The following is an 18839-nucleotide window of genomic DNA, read 5'->3' on the forward strand; positions in this document are numbered from 1 at the left end:
GTTTGGTTTGATTTCCTTTTGGTTCCTGGCCACGTGAGTATCCTGGCTTGACGTCAAATCCCTTTTTATTCAGTCGTGGCCTTACTCCTGGGAGGCTATCCCCTGTCAAATGAATTTTTTTGTGTCATCAAGGAGACTCCCACCATGTGATGTTGTTCTCCCTGCCTCTCCTGGTGGGAGTTCACCATCCTCTTCCATCTTAATATTGGCCATACTACGTTGGCCCATGGTTTTTATTCTGCAATGATTCCTTTGTAGTTGTGGGGCTTCTCGCACAGTGATCTATATTTTGTTGGACCTCCGCCAGCTTTCGGCCTTTCGTACTAAATATGCCCTCCTGCCTTCCTTGTTTCTGGTGTTAGCAGACGATCGTCACATGTTTGTCTGTCCTCAGTTTTCTTTGTGAAAGTGGTTCGTACTCTTGGGTATAAATCCTTGAATTTTCCTTTGGAATTTTGAGCCCCTCAGTTTAATGTAGGCATTGGTTATGAAGACCTTGATCTTGCCTCCACACTGGCCAGGTTCTCCCTACCTTTTCGTTACATGTGGTCTTATCTGTTCTGCTTTTTTGCTCCTCTTTTCTAGTGTCTTCTTCCTCTGGTGTTGTCCTGTTCTATCGTGATAATAGCATGGTGTGGGTGTCAGGACAAATCAGTGGCTGTTCTGATGCCCCACCGTGCATAACGCTTGTGGGGCACCCCTGATTTCCCCATTTCCACCCACTGCACTCCTGTTATTTCCTCTTCCTGCTGTCCTGATATCCCTTTCTCCACTTTGCATGTTATACCTTCCACTTGACTGAACTATGATGAGTGTTGTTCCTCCCTCGATTTCTGCAATCCAGATGATGGGAACAATGACCTCTCTGTATGGTTCCCGACCTTGCTGTTTGGTCCCCCCCCCTCCCCCCCCCCCCCAAAATTAACCATCTTTTCATGTTAATTGTATCAGGACATAAAATACCCATTGAAACTAATAATGAAGTTCAGTTGATATTGTCATTTTATTTCAAACAAATAATGGACTTTTCTCCACATCTATGTTTTTAGCTGTCTTCTCTTCTGTCAGTTGGTATTAAGGTGTAGTTGTTTTTAACTCCTCTCTTTGTCTTTGTGTTCTACAGTTCTGATGTGGGTGCTTATGGGCCTAGTTGTTTTTGTGCCCTAAAACAAAACCATAATCAAAATTAAATTCTTGATCTGGTGGCAACTACAGACTTTTTAAGCCCTATGAAGGAGATAGAAACTTCTGCTTGTCTTTCAGTTTTATAACATGAAACTTCTGATGTGTCCCAAACTGAAAAAGTATCTTTGAGCATCAGTCACTGTCAAAAGTAAGGGGCCAGTATTAGAATGAGGCCTCAAATGTTTTTGGCTAAGTCTGCAGTCACAGATACACAAGCAAGAGCCTTGAGCATTGCTTTTGAATTGTAATTCTCATAATCTTAATTTCATCATGCAATATGGAATTCAAACATTTTTACCTGTCAGAAAATTTATTGGAATAATGAAAGACTTAGTAAACTTTATACGGGAGTCACCGAAGCGCTGTGCTCAGTTCAAAGAGTTGCAGTTTGAAAGTGAGAAAGAAATTGAAAAATGTTTACCTTCTCCATCAGCCTACAGTCCAACAATTTATATATTAAGATTTAACATTTTATGGAATTGTGGTTGATGTCTCATTTTGGTATACATTCCTATTTAACAGACATGTAGCACAAATAGAGTATAGCAAGGTTGTAATGGCAAATTATAAACAACTGATGTAGCTTCTGTATGGCATTTCTATTGACAAGGGAATTGGCACCAAGGTATCGGCCAAAGCATGGGTTTCTACGATTATGATTATTTGCAAAGGTGAAAGTGTTATTTCAATTTAACAATGATTATTAAAGTTTTTCATTGGTTAAAAATTTTAAATACAGAATTACAGAAATGTAATCGTGTGAAAAAATACCAGTTACTGATGATTTAAGTGCTTCTTGTGATTTTAAATTTGAAGAATTTTCGCGTAAAAGTGCTCAGACAGTTGCTTATCTTGGTTCTACCTCAAAACATCTTGATGAAAGTATCAAATTCAGAATGTCTCAAGAATTTTTCAGAAAATTGTGTTTTGAAGTTTTAAATCAATTTATTGCATCACTCTAGGGTTGATTCAGCATTAGTTCCTTGAAATTTTTTTAATCATTGGAAAAATATACCCTTGGACATAATACAGACTTGGATGGAATTGTAAAATTTTACAAAAGTGGGTCTGATGGAGAGAGATTAAGTAAGAGATGTGTTTTTGCAACTTTTAGAGAGAGAAAATGAGCAGTTAGGAAAACTGTGGAGTTTTTAAAAAGTTATGAGTGGACAAGACAATTGATTCCAAAGCTTGCGTGCTTTGTTTGCGTTCTTATTAAGCTTCCTTGGTCATTTGTTGTAATAAACAATGCTTTTGTAAGTTTACGAAAAACTTGTTTAAGATAAAAGATGTTACAAGGTAGACTGAACCATACGATTATTTTGCATGTGGTCTGTGACATTAGTAATGAACTAGATTTGTATTATTTGTTAAATACATTTCTTTCATGATGGACGAAGTGTAGCACAGTTTTTGCATAATGCAAAACATATTTTTTGTATTGGAATGCATTTAATTAAATAAATATTTTAAGAAGAGTTGAATAATATTCTATTTTTATCCCTAAAAAGTCTCCAGTTCATGAATTTTTCTTCTGTTTACAATTTCTTCCTTTTGTGGACAACTACACACTGGGGCAAAATATGAACTACTGGGCCTGGTAACAGTGACAGTTGCCTAAAAGCAGTAATAATCGATTCACAGTTTAAGATGAAAAGAAATAAAAGCAAGTGCTACTCTTTCTCAACCAAATTAAATGACTGCCCTTCAGGCAATCATTAAGACCTTGAAATCGGGTCCCTGTAATAAATAATTATCTTTTCTTTTATCTCCACTGTCAGCCATGAAACAGGAGCTGTCTTTGACTGTGCAAATGAATTCTCAATTTCATGATCTAATATAGTCTTGTCGCTTATGTCCTATCATTGGATATATGTCAAGTTATGGCTGGTGTTTTTTGTATTTCTGGAACTTAGGACAAATTCACTCTGGCAATTTATACAGTGTGTGTTAAGACTTCCACACTGTGGTTGAACGCCGGACAAAAGTTTGTGTTACTCATATCACTGTGTCCTTTTCTTTGTGTCACACCGATAGATAATGAATTTATGGCTTATGATGGATTTTCTGAAACCAAACATCTGAACTTGTGAAGAATGCAGGAAATGACATTTTCAGGTTTCCTGAAGGCTTTTGACACCATCCCGCTCAAGCGACTTCTATCTATGTTACAAAATCCCTATCCTGGTTTGTGGTTCACAGTCCCAGTTGCAAGTTGCCTGTTGAATGATCTTCAGAGGCAACAGAAATTTGATTTTCAATATCTCACATAATTATCAACCAAATTTAAAAATTTAAATTTCTGTCATAACCTTCATGCTATGAGAGATAATTTTATGTTGTAACCATAACATAATAAGTCAAGTATTACAATTAGAAACTGTGTGCGCCTTGAGGCAATGCAACTGACATTGTGCAACACTATATTCATCTGGTGTTTGAGAATGATAGCACTTGGTTACTTGCAACAAACTTTACACATAATTTTCTCAATTATACAATTCAAGTCAAATATTTAATGCATCAAAAGCAGTGGAAATTCCTGGATGTTGCAGTACGTAAAATAAGGGAAAGGCAATGGCAACCACTCACCTACAGCAGATCGATGGATGGAGGACAGTAACATACAACAGAAAACAGCATTCACACTAGCTTTTGAGCACTCCCTCTTTCTAGCAACAGTACACACATTCACACACACAAATGCACACTTCCTGACCACAGAGGTGTGGTTGTTTGTATGAATGTGTGTACTACTGCTAGGAAAAGAGGCTGCAGGAGTGTCAGTGTCCTTACCCATCTAGCCCCTTCCCTATTCCCATTCCAGCACTAAACAGCCCACTATTTCACCAATGCACCAAGTCTTTTCACTTCTAACCTTTCAACTGCACCTTAATGCCTTACCCTCTCTCCACCTCGTCCCTGCACACTCCCACTAGCAGTATTTTACCCTCTCTGCCACTACCCTGCCATCCCCCCTCCTCCCTACCACGACTTCCTAGGTACCCTGCCTGGTTGCCTGTCGCATCATGCACTGCTGCTCGTAGTCTGGCTTCAGCTGCCAAAGACTGCAGTCGTGTGTGTGTGTGTGTGTGTGTGTGTGTGTGTGTGTGTGTGTGTGTGTGTGTGGCTGTCTATTTTTGACAAAGGCCTTGTTGGCCGAAAGCTTATTTTGTGACAGTCTTTTTGTTGTGCCAATCTGCGACTCAGTAGCTCCGCTATATGGTGAGCAGAAACTATCCTTTACATAACGTTATTACATTCCAGCCTGTATTTTCCATTCATAATATTATGAAAAGGATAGTTGCTACTCACCATACAGCAGAGATGCTCAGTCGCAGATAGGCACAACGAAAAGACTGTTGGAAAGTGAGCTTTCAGCCAACAAAGCATTTGTCAAAACACACAAGCACACACGCACATGCACACGCTTGCATGCACACGTGCTCACAAAAGCAACTCGCACACACATAACCTCAGTCTGTGGCAGCTGAAGCTAGACCATTTCTCAAGTGCAGTATAGAAAGCCATTGTGGGAAACTTATATGAGACAATAGGCAATAATGCAAAGAGAATGAAAATAATAATGATTAAAAGCCTTGAAATTGACACTTTTGACATCAGTTTCTCGTGCTGTATAGTGGCACATAACAAACTGATAGGGAACACAGGTCAGATTCAGACTGCACCAAAGAATAAGAAAATTCACAAAGGCATTTGATGTGTGGATATCTTACTTTTCTTAAATAATGTGCCCACATGATTTGATAGCTACCTGAGACAAAGTATTGACAAGACTGTAGAAGGGCTATCACATGTGCTCTTAGGAGACCTGGGGGTTTCAACGCGTGTTCTGTTGATTTGCTGTAGTAGTATATCAGCTGTTACATTCTTGTTATTGACAATATATCTAAGTACCAGCTCTAAGAATACCACTTCTGCTTTTCAGGCATGATTAATGATCTTCCTTCAGTTTCAAGATGAGCACACACTGACTGAACTCAAAGAAGTTGTTGTTGTTGTTGTGGTCTTCAATCCTGAGACTGGTTTGATGCAGCTCTCCATGCTACTCTATCCTGTGCAAGCTTCTTAATCTCCCAGTACCTACTGCAACCTACATCCTTCTGAATCTGCTTAGTGTATTCGTCTCTTGGTCTCCCTCTACGATTTTTACCCTCCACTCTGCCCTCCAATACTAAACTGGTGATCCCTTGATGCCTCAGAACATGTCCTACCAACCGATCCCTTCTTCTAGTCAAGTTGTGCCACGAACTTCTCTCCTCCCCAATCCTATTCAACACTTACTCATTAGTTATGTGATCTACCCATCTAATCTACAGCATTCTTCTGTAGCACCACATTTCGAAAGATTCTATTCTCTTCTTGTCCAAAATATTTATCGTCCATGTTTCACTTCCATACATGGCTACACTCCATACAGGGCGTATATGCCACAGGACAACCAAGAAGAACCCAGGAATTTTTTCATGTGGGAGAAAACCGGGAAAAACCCAGGAATTTTTCATTGTTTTAGTTTTCAGTTAAATTTTTGTAATTTTGACTGGTAAGAACTGATACTCTAACAGAGAATTTTACTGTAGCCCACTACTGCAGAATAATATTGCAGCTGTGGGACCAAAATAAACTTAAATTGCAAAGGAAATGCGCCATTTCAAACAACAAAACACAGTGCACACACAAATGTCTGCCAGCACCAAAATATGTCAAAGGCTTTAGGATGAAGACTATGCAATACTTCCTAACAACAAACTGCTTCCAATGACTGTGATGTCATGGCAATTTACATTAGGTTCGTTTGAACATGTGCCAGCGGGCTCGTGTGTATGCTCAGTTCAGTCGTGTATGAGCAGTACCTGCTCGTGCTTATGGCTACTTGAAGTACGGCTGTTAGCTGTATCAGCAGTAGCAACAAGCAGCCAGACACTAGTTGGAAAACTACTTCTGGTGAGCCCAAGCAGCCAGATGCACGCATGCATGCGCAGAGCAGTCTAAGTTGCAGTGGAGAGGGTAGTAGTCTCCATGTGATAGTCTTCACATGCCCCGTGCTTAGGTTTAGTGATTTCACTGTTTTGTCTTTGTTTACAACTCTTGTATCGAATGAAAACAAAATAGATTTCTGTGAGAGCTAGCGAGTGAATTAAAATACATTTACATACATGTGGAAGGCAAGAATATGTTATTAGTTTTAGTTTACTGCCTTGCACAACACTAAAGTTATTTTTGTCGATTTGCTAAAGAAATTTGGCTTTTATTAATCTTTTCCGCAGAAGCAGTCAATTTATTTGAAAGAGAGTGTTTCATTTTACAGTATTGGCTAGTGTCAACTGTTTGCTGAATTAAAAGTGCCCATTTTTACCTCCTGGCACATATGACGTTATGCCATAATAAAGAACCAAACATGAGATAATACAGTACTGGTACTCCAAGAAAATTTGCAGTCTGAAAACCACACTGAAAAGCTTAAGATAAGGTTGGGACCTATTTCTTTGCAAAGTTCAGATTCTCTTCGGGTACCCTCTGATGTTCTGTTTCATTTATGATGTAATGTAAGATCTCATAAAGCTGTATAGGTATGAACATGTGGGCTTCCTACATCATCATAGCTGAGCATGCATTGTAACATCGTTTTCTGTCGCTCTCTGACAACTGCTGCAACGAACTGTAACAGGTCGTGGAAAATATTGCGAATGGTGGTTGAAAAGCATTACTTCCAAAGTAAATTTCATTTTACGCAAGATGAATTATGTTACATGTGCGAATGTGCTTTGAATTTCTGAAATCACAAAGCTTTTGATTCCCATTTAAAGCTTAATACGCTGAGGGCCAACCACTTAGAAGAATTTCGAGCCAAACGTTTATGTATTGTTTAAAATTTTACTGGCACGTTTGTGTGATTTATATTAAAGTTTAACACGTGCGAAAAAGACCAATATTATATGGGAAAGCTTAGTTTCTCATGTAGCTACACTATATATATAAACTTAAACAAATAACTTTTCCTATTTATTTGTTCGTGTTACTGGACAGTGATGTTGGTTGCTATGGCCTGACTCGTGTGTCGTATGCCTCGAATATCTGCTGTCATTGTCTGGCTATGATTGGCATCGCAATCTAGATTTCAATGCTTTGGAAACTGATGTGCTGTGTTTGGTGGAATCCAAACACATACTTTTGTAATACGAAAATATGCAGCGTACATTCTGTTGCACATCAAAGATCTTTCCAAATCCCCCCCCCCCCCCCCCCCCCCCCCCCCCATGGGGGGGGGGGGGGGGGCGTTTGTTTTCAAAAGTGCAGGGAAGTTTTATGCTGGGGTATAAAACCTTAATCATTCACAGGGGCAATAAGTTTTATGGTTTCGGGAGAAAGTATTCTGGCACTTAACATGGAAAAAGTATATTTTCACCTGGGAATAAGTGTATTTTCACTCAGGACACCCAGGAAAAATCTGGGAATTTTTTTCCCCTCTTGTCCACATATACACCCTGTTATAGCCGATTCTTAAATCATTTTCGGTCAAGACTTTCGTGAAGCAGCTCCTCCCACACATCCTGCTGATGCCTCATTACCTTGTCAAAACAGTAAAAGCTTCCACCATATTCCATAGTAAGAATTTAAATTGGTCAAGAGTGTATCACAATATGCTGAAAATCTCACTTGCTAATTTGCACTTTAAAAAATTCAGAGAAACCATATCCACTTACAATAAAATCATGTAGTCCAGTAACTGTTGTGCTGATCCTTTACCATTATGATGAACATAAAGGTGGAACAAATAGTCATCTGAAGTTTTCAGAAACCATGCTTGTGTAAGATTTGGTTTTTTGATCATGTTAATCCTCCTCTTTGTTAGTTAGGGTGGCTGTATCCAGATAAGTAATGAGATTTTCTTAGTCAGTGCACTGACAATAGCTTTCCTTACTCTCCCTATTTTTCTTCCATATCCTATGCTGCTTCTGTAATAATTGTTTCTGATGATTTTTACCAGTTATTGTTTAGCTCTCTCGTTTTCCAGATGTGATTCCTGAAGTGCTGTTGTCATGTGGTTCAGGTAACACACTCACAGGCAACTGTATTATAGCTAGATACACTGTTTGGGGGAAAGCATTCTCTCAGTGAATTTAAATAGTTTGTGTGTTCCATGACTGGGATGTCAGACATTACATTTGGCATGGCAATTGAGTGAAAGTTGGATAAGGAAAACATCAGCATATTTGATTGTAGGCAGAATATGGGTGCTCATGCTCTTTGCCCTTTGCATCTCATAGGTTATTTACGCACTAAGATTTCTTGTTATGCCACATTGAGTGTGCTGAGAGTGCTAAAATTTTGGAAAATCTGGTTTCAGAGACAGATATACTACCCAGAATCACATCCTTGCTTTTAGGTACAGAAACCACTACCCTATACTTGCATCGCTGCTTGCAAAACCACCCAAGGCATACTAATTAACACAGGCACAAAAACACAATAAATCGACACTAAAAGCATTAAGTTTTGTCACCTGAAGATGAGAGTCAGTCTATATGTTACTATAAGCTGGTGGTGTGGTATGAATGCATTGAAAGCCACGTGAGGCCTCACATTTCTCTTGCCAACAAGGACACCATTCAGGCAGGTAATGGAGTATTTTTGTATAGTGGATGTTTACAAAGAAAAGAACACACACTTGGCATTACCTTACTGTCAGACAATAAAGACACTTTCTATTTGACCATGTGGATCTCTTTCTTCAACTACAGCACCCTGCTTGTGTCATGTACCTTCAGAAGGACAATTTGTGGGGATTGTTTCCATAACTAATTTTCTAAAACTAAATACAGTGTAGTGGAGTGTGGAGTGCTAGGTTCTACATGTGGCTAGAAAATGACACTTTTATTAAAAACCAAATTGCTACACCAAATGGATATGAATTTGCCTCACAGATTAACTTCCTTGCAGGAGATCACTTGGTAAGTTCTGCGGTGCTAAGTAAAGGCGCGCATTGCAATCGTCTCTCGCGGGAAGTGTCAGTGGCAAGATGACGAATGGAGAATCAAGTTTTGCACGGCGATACCCGCGTAGCCACAAAATGAACACCAGTCGGAATGTTTGTTGCACATTATTTTTCACTCACGGTGAGGGTGAACCTTCACCTTCACACTTGATGGCACGTTTGTCAACGACAAATGTGTTGCTACATAGTGTGTCCACCGAAACACAGTTGCAGGACTGGAACGATTCTAACACAATGAGGAAAAGAGTCAGTCTGAGCAAAACTAGGCTGACAGCCTTGTTACACCCCGAGCAACACTCTTTGCACTTGTAGCCAGTGACCATAGCGTGCAGGTAACCGATCATGCAGCAGTCTGTGGGGGAAGGCTGAATTCGAAGAAAAACTTGCTGCTGTAGCAGGCAGGCCACCACAAATTCATCATCCGCAAAATGTTATGGATGTTAGAATGCTTGTGTGGGATCCCAGTTCACCCAATTTGCATTCCATTGGGCACATCTGGGGCACCATTGAGTGATAAGTGTATAATATACACCATGGATCCAGTACTGACAAATGTTCATAAGTTATGGGTGGTAATTGAGTGGTCGTGGACCTGGATGGCTCCTTGATGTTAGTGTCCTGTAGGGTATATGCCACAATAAATTGCCCCCATCATTATTGTTAAAGGGTATGCTAAATGCTTGTTAAATTTGTGTCTTTTGGTTGCTTAGAAGTATGTACAGTACTCCCATTTGACATGAATGTTACACTCTGAGAAATTGAGAGGTGGTATTGCTTGCTAGTACTTAACTGCAGGAGATGAACTAGGTAGTACTAGTACTGTCAATACACACTACTTAGCTTTTGGAGCTAATAGTTCTTGTGTGGCAGAGGAGATACGGACATGCTGCTGAAGGTTAAAAGGGAAAGTTAAGTCATTGTGACACTAAGACGAGAGACCCACCAGTAATTATGATGAGGGTAGACAAAGATGAAGGGGGAAGCATTGGAGATAGGTCAGAGGTGGTACATTGGTAAGTACTGTGCCAGCTTCATTCTAGAGATAAGGACAGAGTGAGAAGTAAAGATAAAGGAGAAGAGAAATTAGGATGTGTATGTAAACTATCTGATCAAAAGTAACCAGACATACCTACGAAATGGGGAATTTACCACTGGATGTGGTGAGAGGCAGATGTGCTTGTAAAAGGAGCCAGGGAGTATTGTATTGTTTGTAGAGAAGCAGCTATAGCAGAATGTGTCAATCAGGAGAGCTCAGTGACTTCGAATGTGGACTAGTCATTGGGTGTCACCCGAGTAGAAAGTTTATCAGAGACATTTAGACTCTTCTGAAGCTGTTCAGGTCAACTGATGATGATGTGATGGTGAAGTGAAAATGTGAAGGGACAACAACCACAGCTAAACAAAGACCAGGGAGATCTCATATACTGAGGGATAGAGACTATGGAGTGCTATGGGGGTAGCATTAAAAAGTCACATGATATCTACAGAAGGAAGTACTCAAAGAGTTCCAAAGTTCTACCATCAGCGCAGTGAGCATATTAACATCCACAAATAGTTGTCAGAAAACTTCTGATGTGATACTGTCTCCCATAATATATGTAAGCAAGATGAATCAAAGTATGTTCAACATTTTGAAGTACCTCAGCAGTTGGGCATGGAAAGTAAAAAAAATTGCCTTAACCTTCTAGCAATCATTAATTTCATAAATATCTCCATACCACCTTCAATTGTCTATTGTCACCTTTGGTACAACTAACAGTGGCGACACATCATGGAATGGCAGCAATGAGGCCTTGGTAGGTTGCTGGAGGGGGTTGGCACTACATTTGCACACACAGGTTGCCTAATTTCCGTAAATTTCGGAAATGGGGGCAATGAGCTCTGATGGCATGTTTAATCATATCCCAGATGTGTTTGATCATGTTCAGATCTGGCGAGTTGGGGGGCCAGCACATCAATTGGAACTCACTTGCACAAGCTCCACTGGACCCATGGATGCCCATGTGAATGTTTCCCAGAGCATAATGGAGCTGCCACCAGCTTGATTGTGGTCTGCAATACAGGTATCGAGAAGCTGACGACAGATTCGTGTCCTCCCTTTGGCATGATGACAGAGGTATCAGGATTCATCAGTCCATGCAATGCTCTGCCACTGCACCAACATCAGTGCCGATGGTGACACGCCCTTATCAGTCATAGCTTCCGAATGTCGTGGTGTTAACATTGGCACATGCATGGGTCATCAGCTCATCATTGGGAGTGTTTAGTGCACTGTGTATTCATACACACGTCTACCTTGTCCAGCATTAAAGTCTGATGTTTGTTCTGCCACAGTTTGCTGACTGTCCTGTTTTATCACTTTTCCCAGCCCTTGACGTCCGACATCTGTCATGAGGGTTGGCCACCCAATCCCACAACATCGGGACATGGTTTCACCTTGGTTTCACCATGTGTTGAAGTCATTCAGATTGATGGCGTGCCTCTCCCATTCTACACATGGACGCCATGCTCACTGATACTACTTACACCCTGTCTGTGTCTGATAAGCAGTCATTCCTTGGCCCATTGATGCTGCTATCGCCTGGATGGCTTTATATTGATAGTAGGTTGGTGGTCATGTTTTGGCTCCTTAGGGCATATGGGATGTTGAATCCTGTCTTGTGCAGTGTGATGAAATACAAAGTAGGAGTGTCAGACTTACGATTCAGGATCCAAACACATCAAGAAAAAAATCCGGACAAGGAACTGAAATTGAACTGAGAGTTTTCCAACTGTGAAGAATTTGGGCATGGCATTGAGAGCTCTGATTGGAGGAAACCAGTTCAAATGCATTAAGTTGAACTCTCAAGTAATTTTAATCGGATTATAGCTGTCAGATTCCAACATTGTGAATCATGTTCAAAGCCAGGAACAAGGTATGTCAATGTGTAAGACAGCAGAAAATTACTATAGAATTAAACATCGCTTGTTTTGTCCTCTTAAGATGTACTTTCTGACCGATGAGTAGTTTTGTTTGATATCTATTCTGTTACATTATGCCAATTGTGTCATATTAGCAACTTTAAGAATGTAGTTTGGAAAGGAAATTGAGGTAGGCTTAGGAAGGAAACAAATTCAAGAAGTAATGTAAATTAAGACCAGGTGGATAATGAGGAGGAGTGATTGAGGAAATTATAATCTTGATATTTATAGATTTTTGACCAGGATGAAACTTGACAAGGCAGTAGTCTTTTGTTTTATAGTAGCATCATGGTTTTGAGTGGGGTATATATAGCAAAGATATTTGTTTGCTTATGTGTTCAATATGGTAATTGTGGGTGTAAAAGCAGTTACGAGATTGTTGGTTTACGTACTGAGAATATCTGTCAGAACACGTCCACTCAGTTGGAGAACATTTAATGTGTAAGTTGTGGCAGCTGCTAAAATGAATATTAGTTATCCTATTTTGGTACTACTGAACTCAGTGTGTATTAAGTTTCTGGGTAGAACCATTGGCTGTGGAATATTTACAGATAAGAACTTCAATTTTGCAAAGGCTTTATATTAATTTGCATGTTGGCTCATAGCTCATATTGGGGTAAATAGGCTTCCACACTATATGTTTGTAGATAGATTCATGAGTAATCTGTGTGATGTGCAAGAAGTGAGAAGAGTGTTTTGCTGACTTTTGCATTTGTTATTATATTCTATCACCTAGTTATTTAAGAGAGTTTTGCATTATTCAAGTACTCTTCAACATCATATATTCCCTGGATAAAAAAAATTACACTCTTTGGTTTTAAATAATTTAGTGACTGACCCATTAATGGAGTACAAATTACAACTGTTGGTGTGTTAAGGCTCACAGTTCCTCAAACATGCAAAAACTTATTTTTTCTTTCATGGAAACGTCATGAAGTGACTAATCATAATGTATAAATTTCAGTTTAAATATTGATGACACCAAAGTAGGACTTGTGACAGTTCTGTGAGTTTACCATAGAACTTGAGAGAAAGTCACATAAATGAATATAAATATGAATGAAAACCTCGATGTGAATTTACTTATACTGTTGTATCTTTAACTTCAGTGTTTTGACACCAAAATAAGAGACCATATTTCAACTGCAGCACATATTTCTCATGACTCTTTTAAGTTTGCACAGTCCGCTGCCTAACTCCCATATACTATTGCTTTACCTTACATGTTCTATCTTCTGATAACTGCAGCAAATGAAGCAATCAAAAAGGGATATATGTGTATAAAAAATGAGATTGACATGTGTGACTAGGAGAATAACAGGTGCTACCTATAGGAAAATTAAAGAGTCCATTGGAGAACAGAGAAGCAGTTGTATGGATGTAAATAGCTCAAATGCCAAGCCAGTACTAAGCAAAGAAGTGAAAGGAAATGTGGAACAAATATATAGAGGGTCTGTATAGGGGAAACAAATGTGGAGACAATATTACAGAAAGAGAAGAGGAAGTAAGTTGAGGTGAGATGGGAGACGTGATACTGCGAGAAGAATTTGACAACATTCCTTCATAACTATTTAAATCGTTTGGAGAACCAACTATAATAAAACTTATTCCTCTTGGGGTGGAAGACACATGTGAGAAGCAAAATAACTTCTTGAAGTGTGTAGTAGTAATACCAACCCCAAAGAAGGCAGATGCTGCAGTTGTGCATACTTCTGTACCATCAGTTTAATGAATAATGTCTGGAGAATATTGACCTAAATTATTTACAGAAGAAGAGAAAAATTGGTAGAAGTTGCTCTTGGAGAAGGTAAGTTTGGGTTCCAGAGAAATGTAGGAAGGCGAGAGAGTACTGACCTTACATCTGACTTGATAATTTAAAGAAAGCCAAACCTATATTTAAAGCATTTATAGGTTTAGAGAAGTCTTTTGACAATGTTTACTGCACTCCTTTCTGTAAAATTTTGAAGGTAACAAGGATAAATACAGGAAGCTAAAGGTTGTTTATAGATTGTACAGAAACCTGACAGTGGTTATAAGAGTTGAAGGATGCAAAAGGGGAATAATAGTTGAGAAGAGAGTGATATGGGGTTGTAGCCTATCCCTGAAGTTATTCAGTCTGTACATTGAGCAAGCAGGAAGGGAAACAGGAGAAATTTGTAAAGAGAATTAAAGTTCAGGGAGAAGAAATAAAAGCTTTGAAGTTTATCGATCACGTTGTAATTCTGTTAGATAGAGCAATGGACTTAAACAAGAGTTTTTATAGATCCATCATACAGATGTGGATGGATTTTGCTATTTTGGCGGAAAAATAACTGATGATGACTGAAGTAGAAAGAATATAAAATACAGGCCGGCAGTAAGAAGAAAAGTTTTCTGAAAAAGGGGAATTTAACATGTGATATAATGTAAAGTGTTTGGGAGTGTTTTCTTAAGGTATTTATCCGGAGTGTAGCCTTCTGTGGATTTGAATCATGGACAATTAGCAGCTCAGACAAGATGAGAATAGAAGCTCTTGAAATGTGTGGCTGCAAAAGAATGCTAAAGTTAGAGGGCTAGATTCAATAGCAGATAAGGAGATACTAAATGTAATTGGGAACAAGTTAACTAAAAGAAGGGATTGCTTGACAGGACACATGAGGCATCAAGCAATAGTCAGTTTGGTAATGGAGGGAAACCACCACCACCACCACCACCACCACCACTGCAGGTAGATTCATCAAACCTTAATATTATGCAATAAACTCTTATGAAGACATTGTTCCTCATTGGTTGTAACAGGCCTTTGTCGTTGATTTCATGACAGTTGCATTACATGGTTGTGACAGGTATTAGATTTTTATTCATCAATTACTTACTTTGTAGTTTTCCTTCGGAAAAGGCAGCCATATTGAAAATGAATTATTATAGAAAATATGTAAATTAGTCCCGGATGAATTTTTGAGATTGTCATGGTTGTAATTTTACAGATAACCATAAAGAGAATGTGCTGCAACTAGTTGTTGAAAGATGTCCTCTTAAAGAAGTACAGAACATAAGGAAAAGCAAGTTTGCTGCAGAAGAAGTAGATTGTTCTACAAGAAAACTTCTCACCAAGAAAGAAGCGGATAAAAGAGGTCGCTTGACTTGCAGTTAAAAATGTAAGTGTGTGTGTGTGTGTGTGTGTGTGTGTGTGTGTGTGTGTGTGTGTCAGTGTCAGTTGTATATGCTTTTGTGATTTTATTGTAGTGTGTCAATGTTTTTTACATAATGTTTATTTTGATGAAGAGCAAAACCTGTACATACTTTTTACTAAAATTTATGTATGAAGATTATTCTGTGATATTGTATGAATATGAGGGAAATGTCATATGTTTTCTGTGAGAACTTTATGCCTTGTAATAAATGCTCATTACAATCTTTTTTTTGTATTCTTGCAATACCTGGTTCTTATGTCTTTTATAGCAGTCAGTACTATTTCCTCTTATGGAATGCTCTCTGATTTGAATTCTACACGAATGTTCATATCTCACAAAAGTATGGTTAATCAAACAATGGAATATCCAGGATGGAATGTAACAATAGGAGAGAAGGAAAGTTGCATCTCCGCTATATGGCAAGGAGCAACTTTCCTTCTCTCATATTGAAAGTATGGTTAAGTAAGTTTGGTACCTCTGTGCAGGCAATACTGCACCCTTAAGTGTATTCTGAATTCCACTGTGATAGACAACTAAATAAATAAGATTATAAGTAATGTGTCATACTGATAAAAGTGTATTTTCAAAGCAATTGTCTAAGTGGACATTTTAGTGATTATAATGTAATAAAAAAATCCCATCTTGTTCTCTCATCTGCATCCACATAGATACACAACAAGCCACCATTTAATGTGATTTGGAGGGCTCTTTGTATCTGTTAATAGTAATTTCCTTTCCTGAGTGAGGGAAAAGCGATTGTCCATATACCTCTGTACAATACATAATTTGGTCCTTAAGCTAAATGTAAGAAAGAGGCAGTAGTTCTGCAGTCAGCTTCAGATGCTGGTTTTCTAAATTTTTTCGATGGTGTTCCTCAGAAAGAACATCGCCTTCTCTCCAGAGATGCCCATTTGAGTCCCCAAAACATCTCCATAACACAAGCGTGTTGATTGAACCTATAGGTAACACGTATTGCAGCCCACCTCCAAATTGCTTCAATGTCTTCCTTTAATCCGACCTTGTAGGGGTCCCAGACACTCAAGCTGTAGTCAAGTATGGGTCACACTAGTATTCTGTACATGGTTTCCTTTCTAGATAAACCACACTTTCCTAAAATTTTCCCAATAAACCAAAGTCAGGCATTTGCTTTCCCTGCTGCATTCTCTACATGCTCATTCCATTTCCTATCACTTTGTGACGGTATGCCTAGGTATGTAATTGATGCAGTGTGTCAGGTAGCCTACTATTAATACCGTATTTGAACATTACAGGACTGTTTTTACTATTCATTTGCATTAACTTAGATTCTTCTACTTCTGGAGCAAGCTGTCACGTATCACACAAACTAGAAATTTTGTCTAAGTCATCTTGTATCCTTCTACAATCATTCAACAATGATACTTCATCAGCAAAGAGATGCTGATTTCCCCCACCCTGCCCATCAGACCACTTAAGGATAGAGGAAATAAAATCTTCAATGTGCTCTTCACACTTTGTTTCTGCTTTCTGGATAAGCTTCCAACCTAGATATCATTAAGTTTTACAGGAAATTTGAATAATATAGATCTCAACAAATTCTACATCAGCTCACCACCACACTGAGTAAAATTTTATCCAGAGTGGAAGCAACTTCTGGACTGTGTCCACTCACTACAACTGCTGCCACAACAAGAAGACCAATAAACACCTTTTTGATTTTTCTCCTTACATTGGTAACAGATGAAAAAGAGTAAGCAGCTGAGAGATATTTAATGAAGTAAGCACCTAATGGATATAAAAAGAAATCTCAAAAAAATAGAGCAAAAACACTACATTACAACCACAAAATTAAACACTGTTGTCGCAGATAGGGAGGTAAGTGAGATGTTATTTGCAGTAAAGCAGTGTGAAAAGTGAATATTTCTTCTTGCTATAGTAGATGTGTTCCTAGGATTAATTTTATGCAAAGGAAGTGTTCAAATATTGATAAAAAATTTATTATTTCATTAATTTTGTTTTTATCTCATTTTATCTGCTGCTAGTTCCATAAAACAGATCATCCATATGTGATTAGTGTGGATATTGCCATAGGTTAATTAAATTTCTCTCTCTCTCTCTCTCTCTCTCTCTCTCTCTCTCTCTCTCTCTCTCTCTGTCATGCAACTACAACGGAGGGGTATCTGTTGAGAGGCCAGACAAACGTGTGGTTCCTGAAGAGGGGCAGCAGCCTTTTCAGTAGTTGCAGGGGCAACAGTCTGGATGACTGACTGATCTGGCCTTGTAACATTAACCGAAATGGCCTTGCTATGCTGGTACTGGAAACGGCCAAAAGCAAGGGGAAACTACGGCCGTAATTTTTCCCGAGGGCATGCATCTTTACTGTATGGTTAAATGATGATGGCATCCTCTTGGGTAAAATATTCTGGAGATAAAATAGTCCCCATTTGGATCTCGGGACAGGGACTACTCGGGAGGACGTTATTATCAGGAGGAAGAAAACTGGCGTTCTACGGATCGGAGTGTGGAATGTCAGATCCCTTAATCGGGTAAGTAGGTTAGATAATTTGAAAAGGAAAATGGTTAGATTAAAGTCAGGTATAGTGGGAAATAGTGAATTTCGGTGGCAGGAGGAACAAGACTTCTGGTCAGGTGAATACAGGGCTATAAATACAAATCAAAGAGGGGTAATGGAGGAGTAGGTTTAATACTGAATAAACAAACAGAAGGGTGGATAAGCTACTAAGCACAGTGTAGTGACCGCATTATTGTAGCCAAGATAGAAGCGAAGCCCTCGCCTACCACACTACCACACTAGTACAAGTTTATTTGCCACCAAGCTCCACAGATGATGAAGAGATTGAAGAAATGTATGATGCGATAAAAGAAATTATTCAGATAGTGAAGGGAGATGAAAATTTAATAGTCATGGGGAACTGGAATTTGATACTAGGGAAAGGAAAGAAGGAAAAGTAGTAGGCGAATATGGACTGGGGGGTAAGGAATGAAAGAGGAAACCGCCTGGTAGAATTTTGCGCAGAGCATAACTTAATCATAGCTAACACTTGGTTTAAGAATCATGAAAGAAGGCTGTATGCGTGTAAGAGGCCTGGAGACCCTGGAAGATTTCAGATAGATTATATAATGATAAGATAGAGATTTAGGAACCAAGTTTTAAATTGTAAGACATTTCGTGGGGCAGATGTGAAGTGACCACAATTTTTTGGTTATGAGCTGTAGATTAAAACTGAAGAAACTGCAAAAAGGAAGGAATTTAAGGAGATGAGACCTGGATAAACTGAAAGAACCAGAGGTTGTAGAAAGTTTCAGAGAGAGCATTAGGGAATGAATGACAAGAACAGGAGAAAGAAATACAGTAGAGGAAGAATGGGTGGCTTTGAGAAAGCAGGAGAGGATCAAGTAGGTAAAAAGACGAGGGCTAGTAGAAATCCTTGGGTAACAGGAGAGATTTTGAATTTAATTGATGAAAGGAGAAAATATAAAAATGCAGTAAATGAAGCAGGCAA

The 18839-nt window shown here is 38.9% G+C and overlaps 1 protein-coding gene across 2 annotated transcripts in view; it reads left to right on the forward strand.

Annotated features, from left to right (window-relative positions):
- LOC124619507 (protein Spindly-like) overlaps nucleotides 1-18839 on the forward strand; it is a 107692-nt gene that overhangs the window by 79260 nt on the left and 9593 nt on the right. Inside the window, exon 11 of one of the 2 annotated variants that reach the window (XR_006980088.1) lies at nucleotides 15130-15350. Coding sequence is in view for 1 of the 2 variants with exons in the window: in XM_047145954.1 (XP_047001910.1) it covers nucleotides 15130-15296 (167 nt within the window). In the remaining variant the exon portion in view is untranslated. Of the gene's footprint in view, nucleotides 1-15129; nucleotides 15533-18839 lie in introns of those variants that run through there. The other variant, XM_047145954.1, reaches the window with a different exon arrangement.

This window comes from Schistocerca americana, chromosome 6 (assembly GCF_021461395.2).
Source record: "Schistocerca americana isolate TAMUIC-IGC-003095 chromosome 6, iqSchAmer2.1, whole genome shotgun sequence".
In the NCBI taxonomy this organism is placed as follows: Eukaryota; Metazoa; Arthropoda; class Insecta; order Orthoptera; family Acrididae; genus Schistocerca; species Schistocerca americana.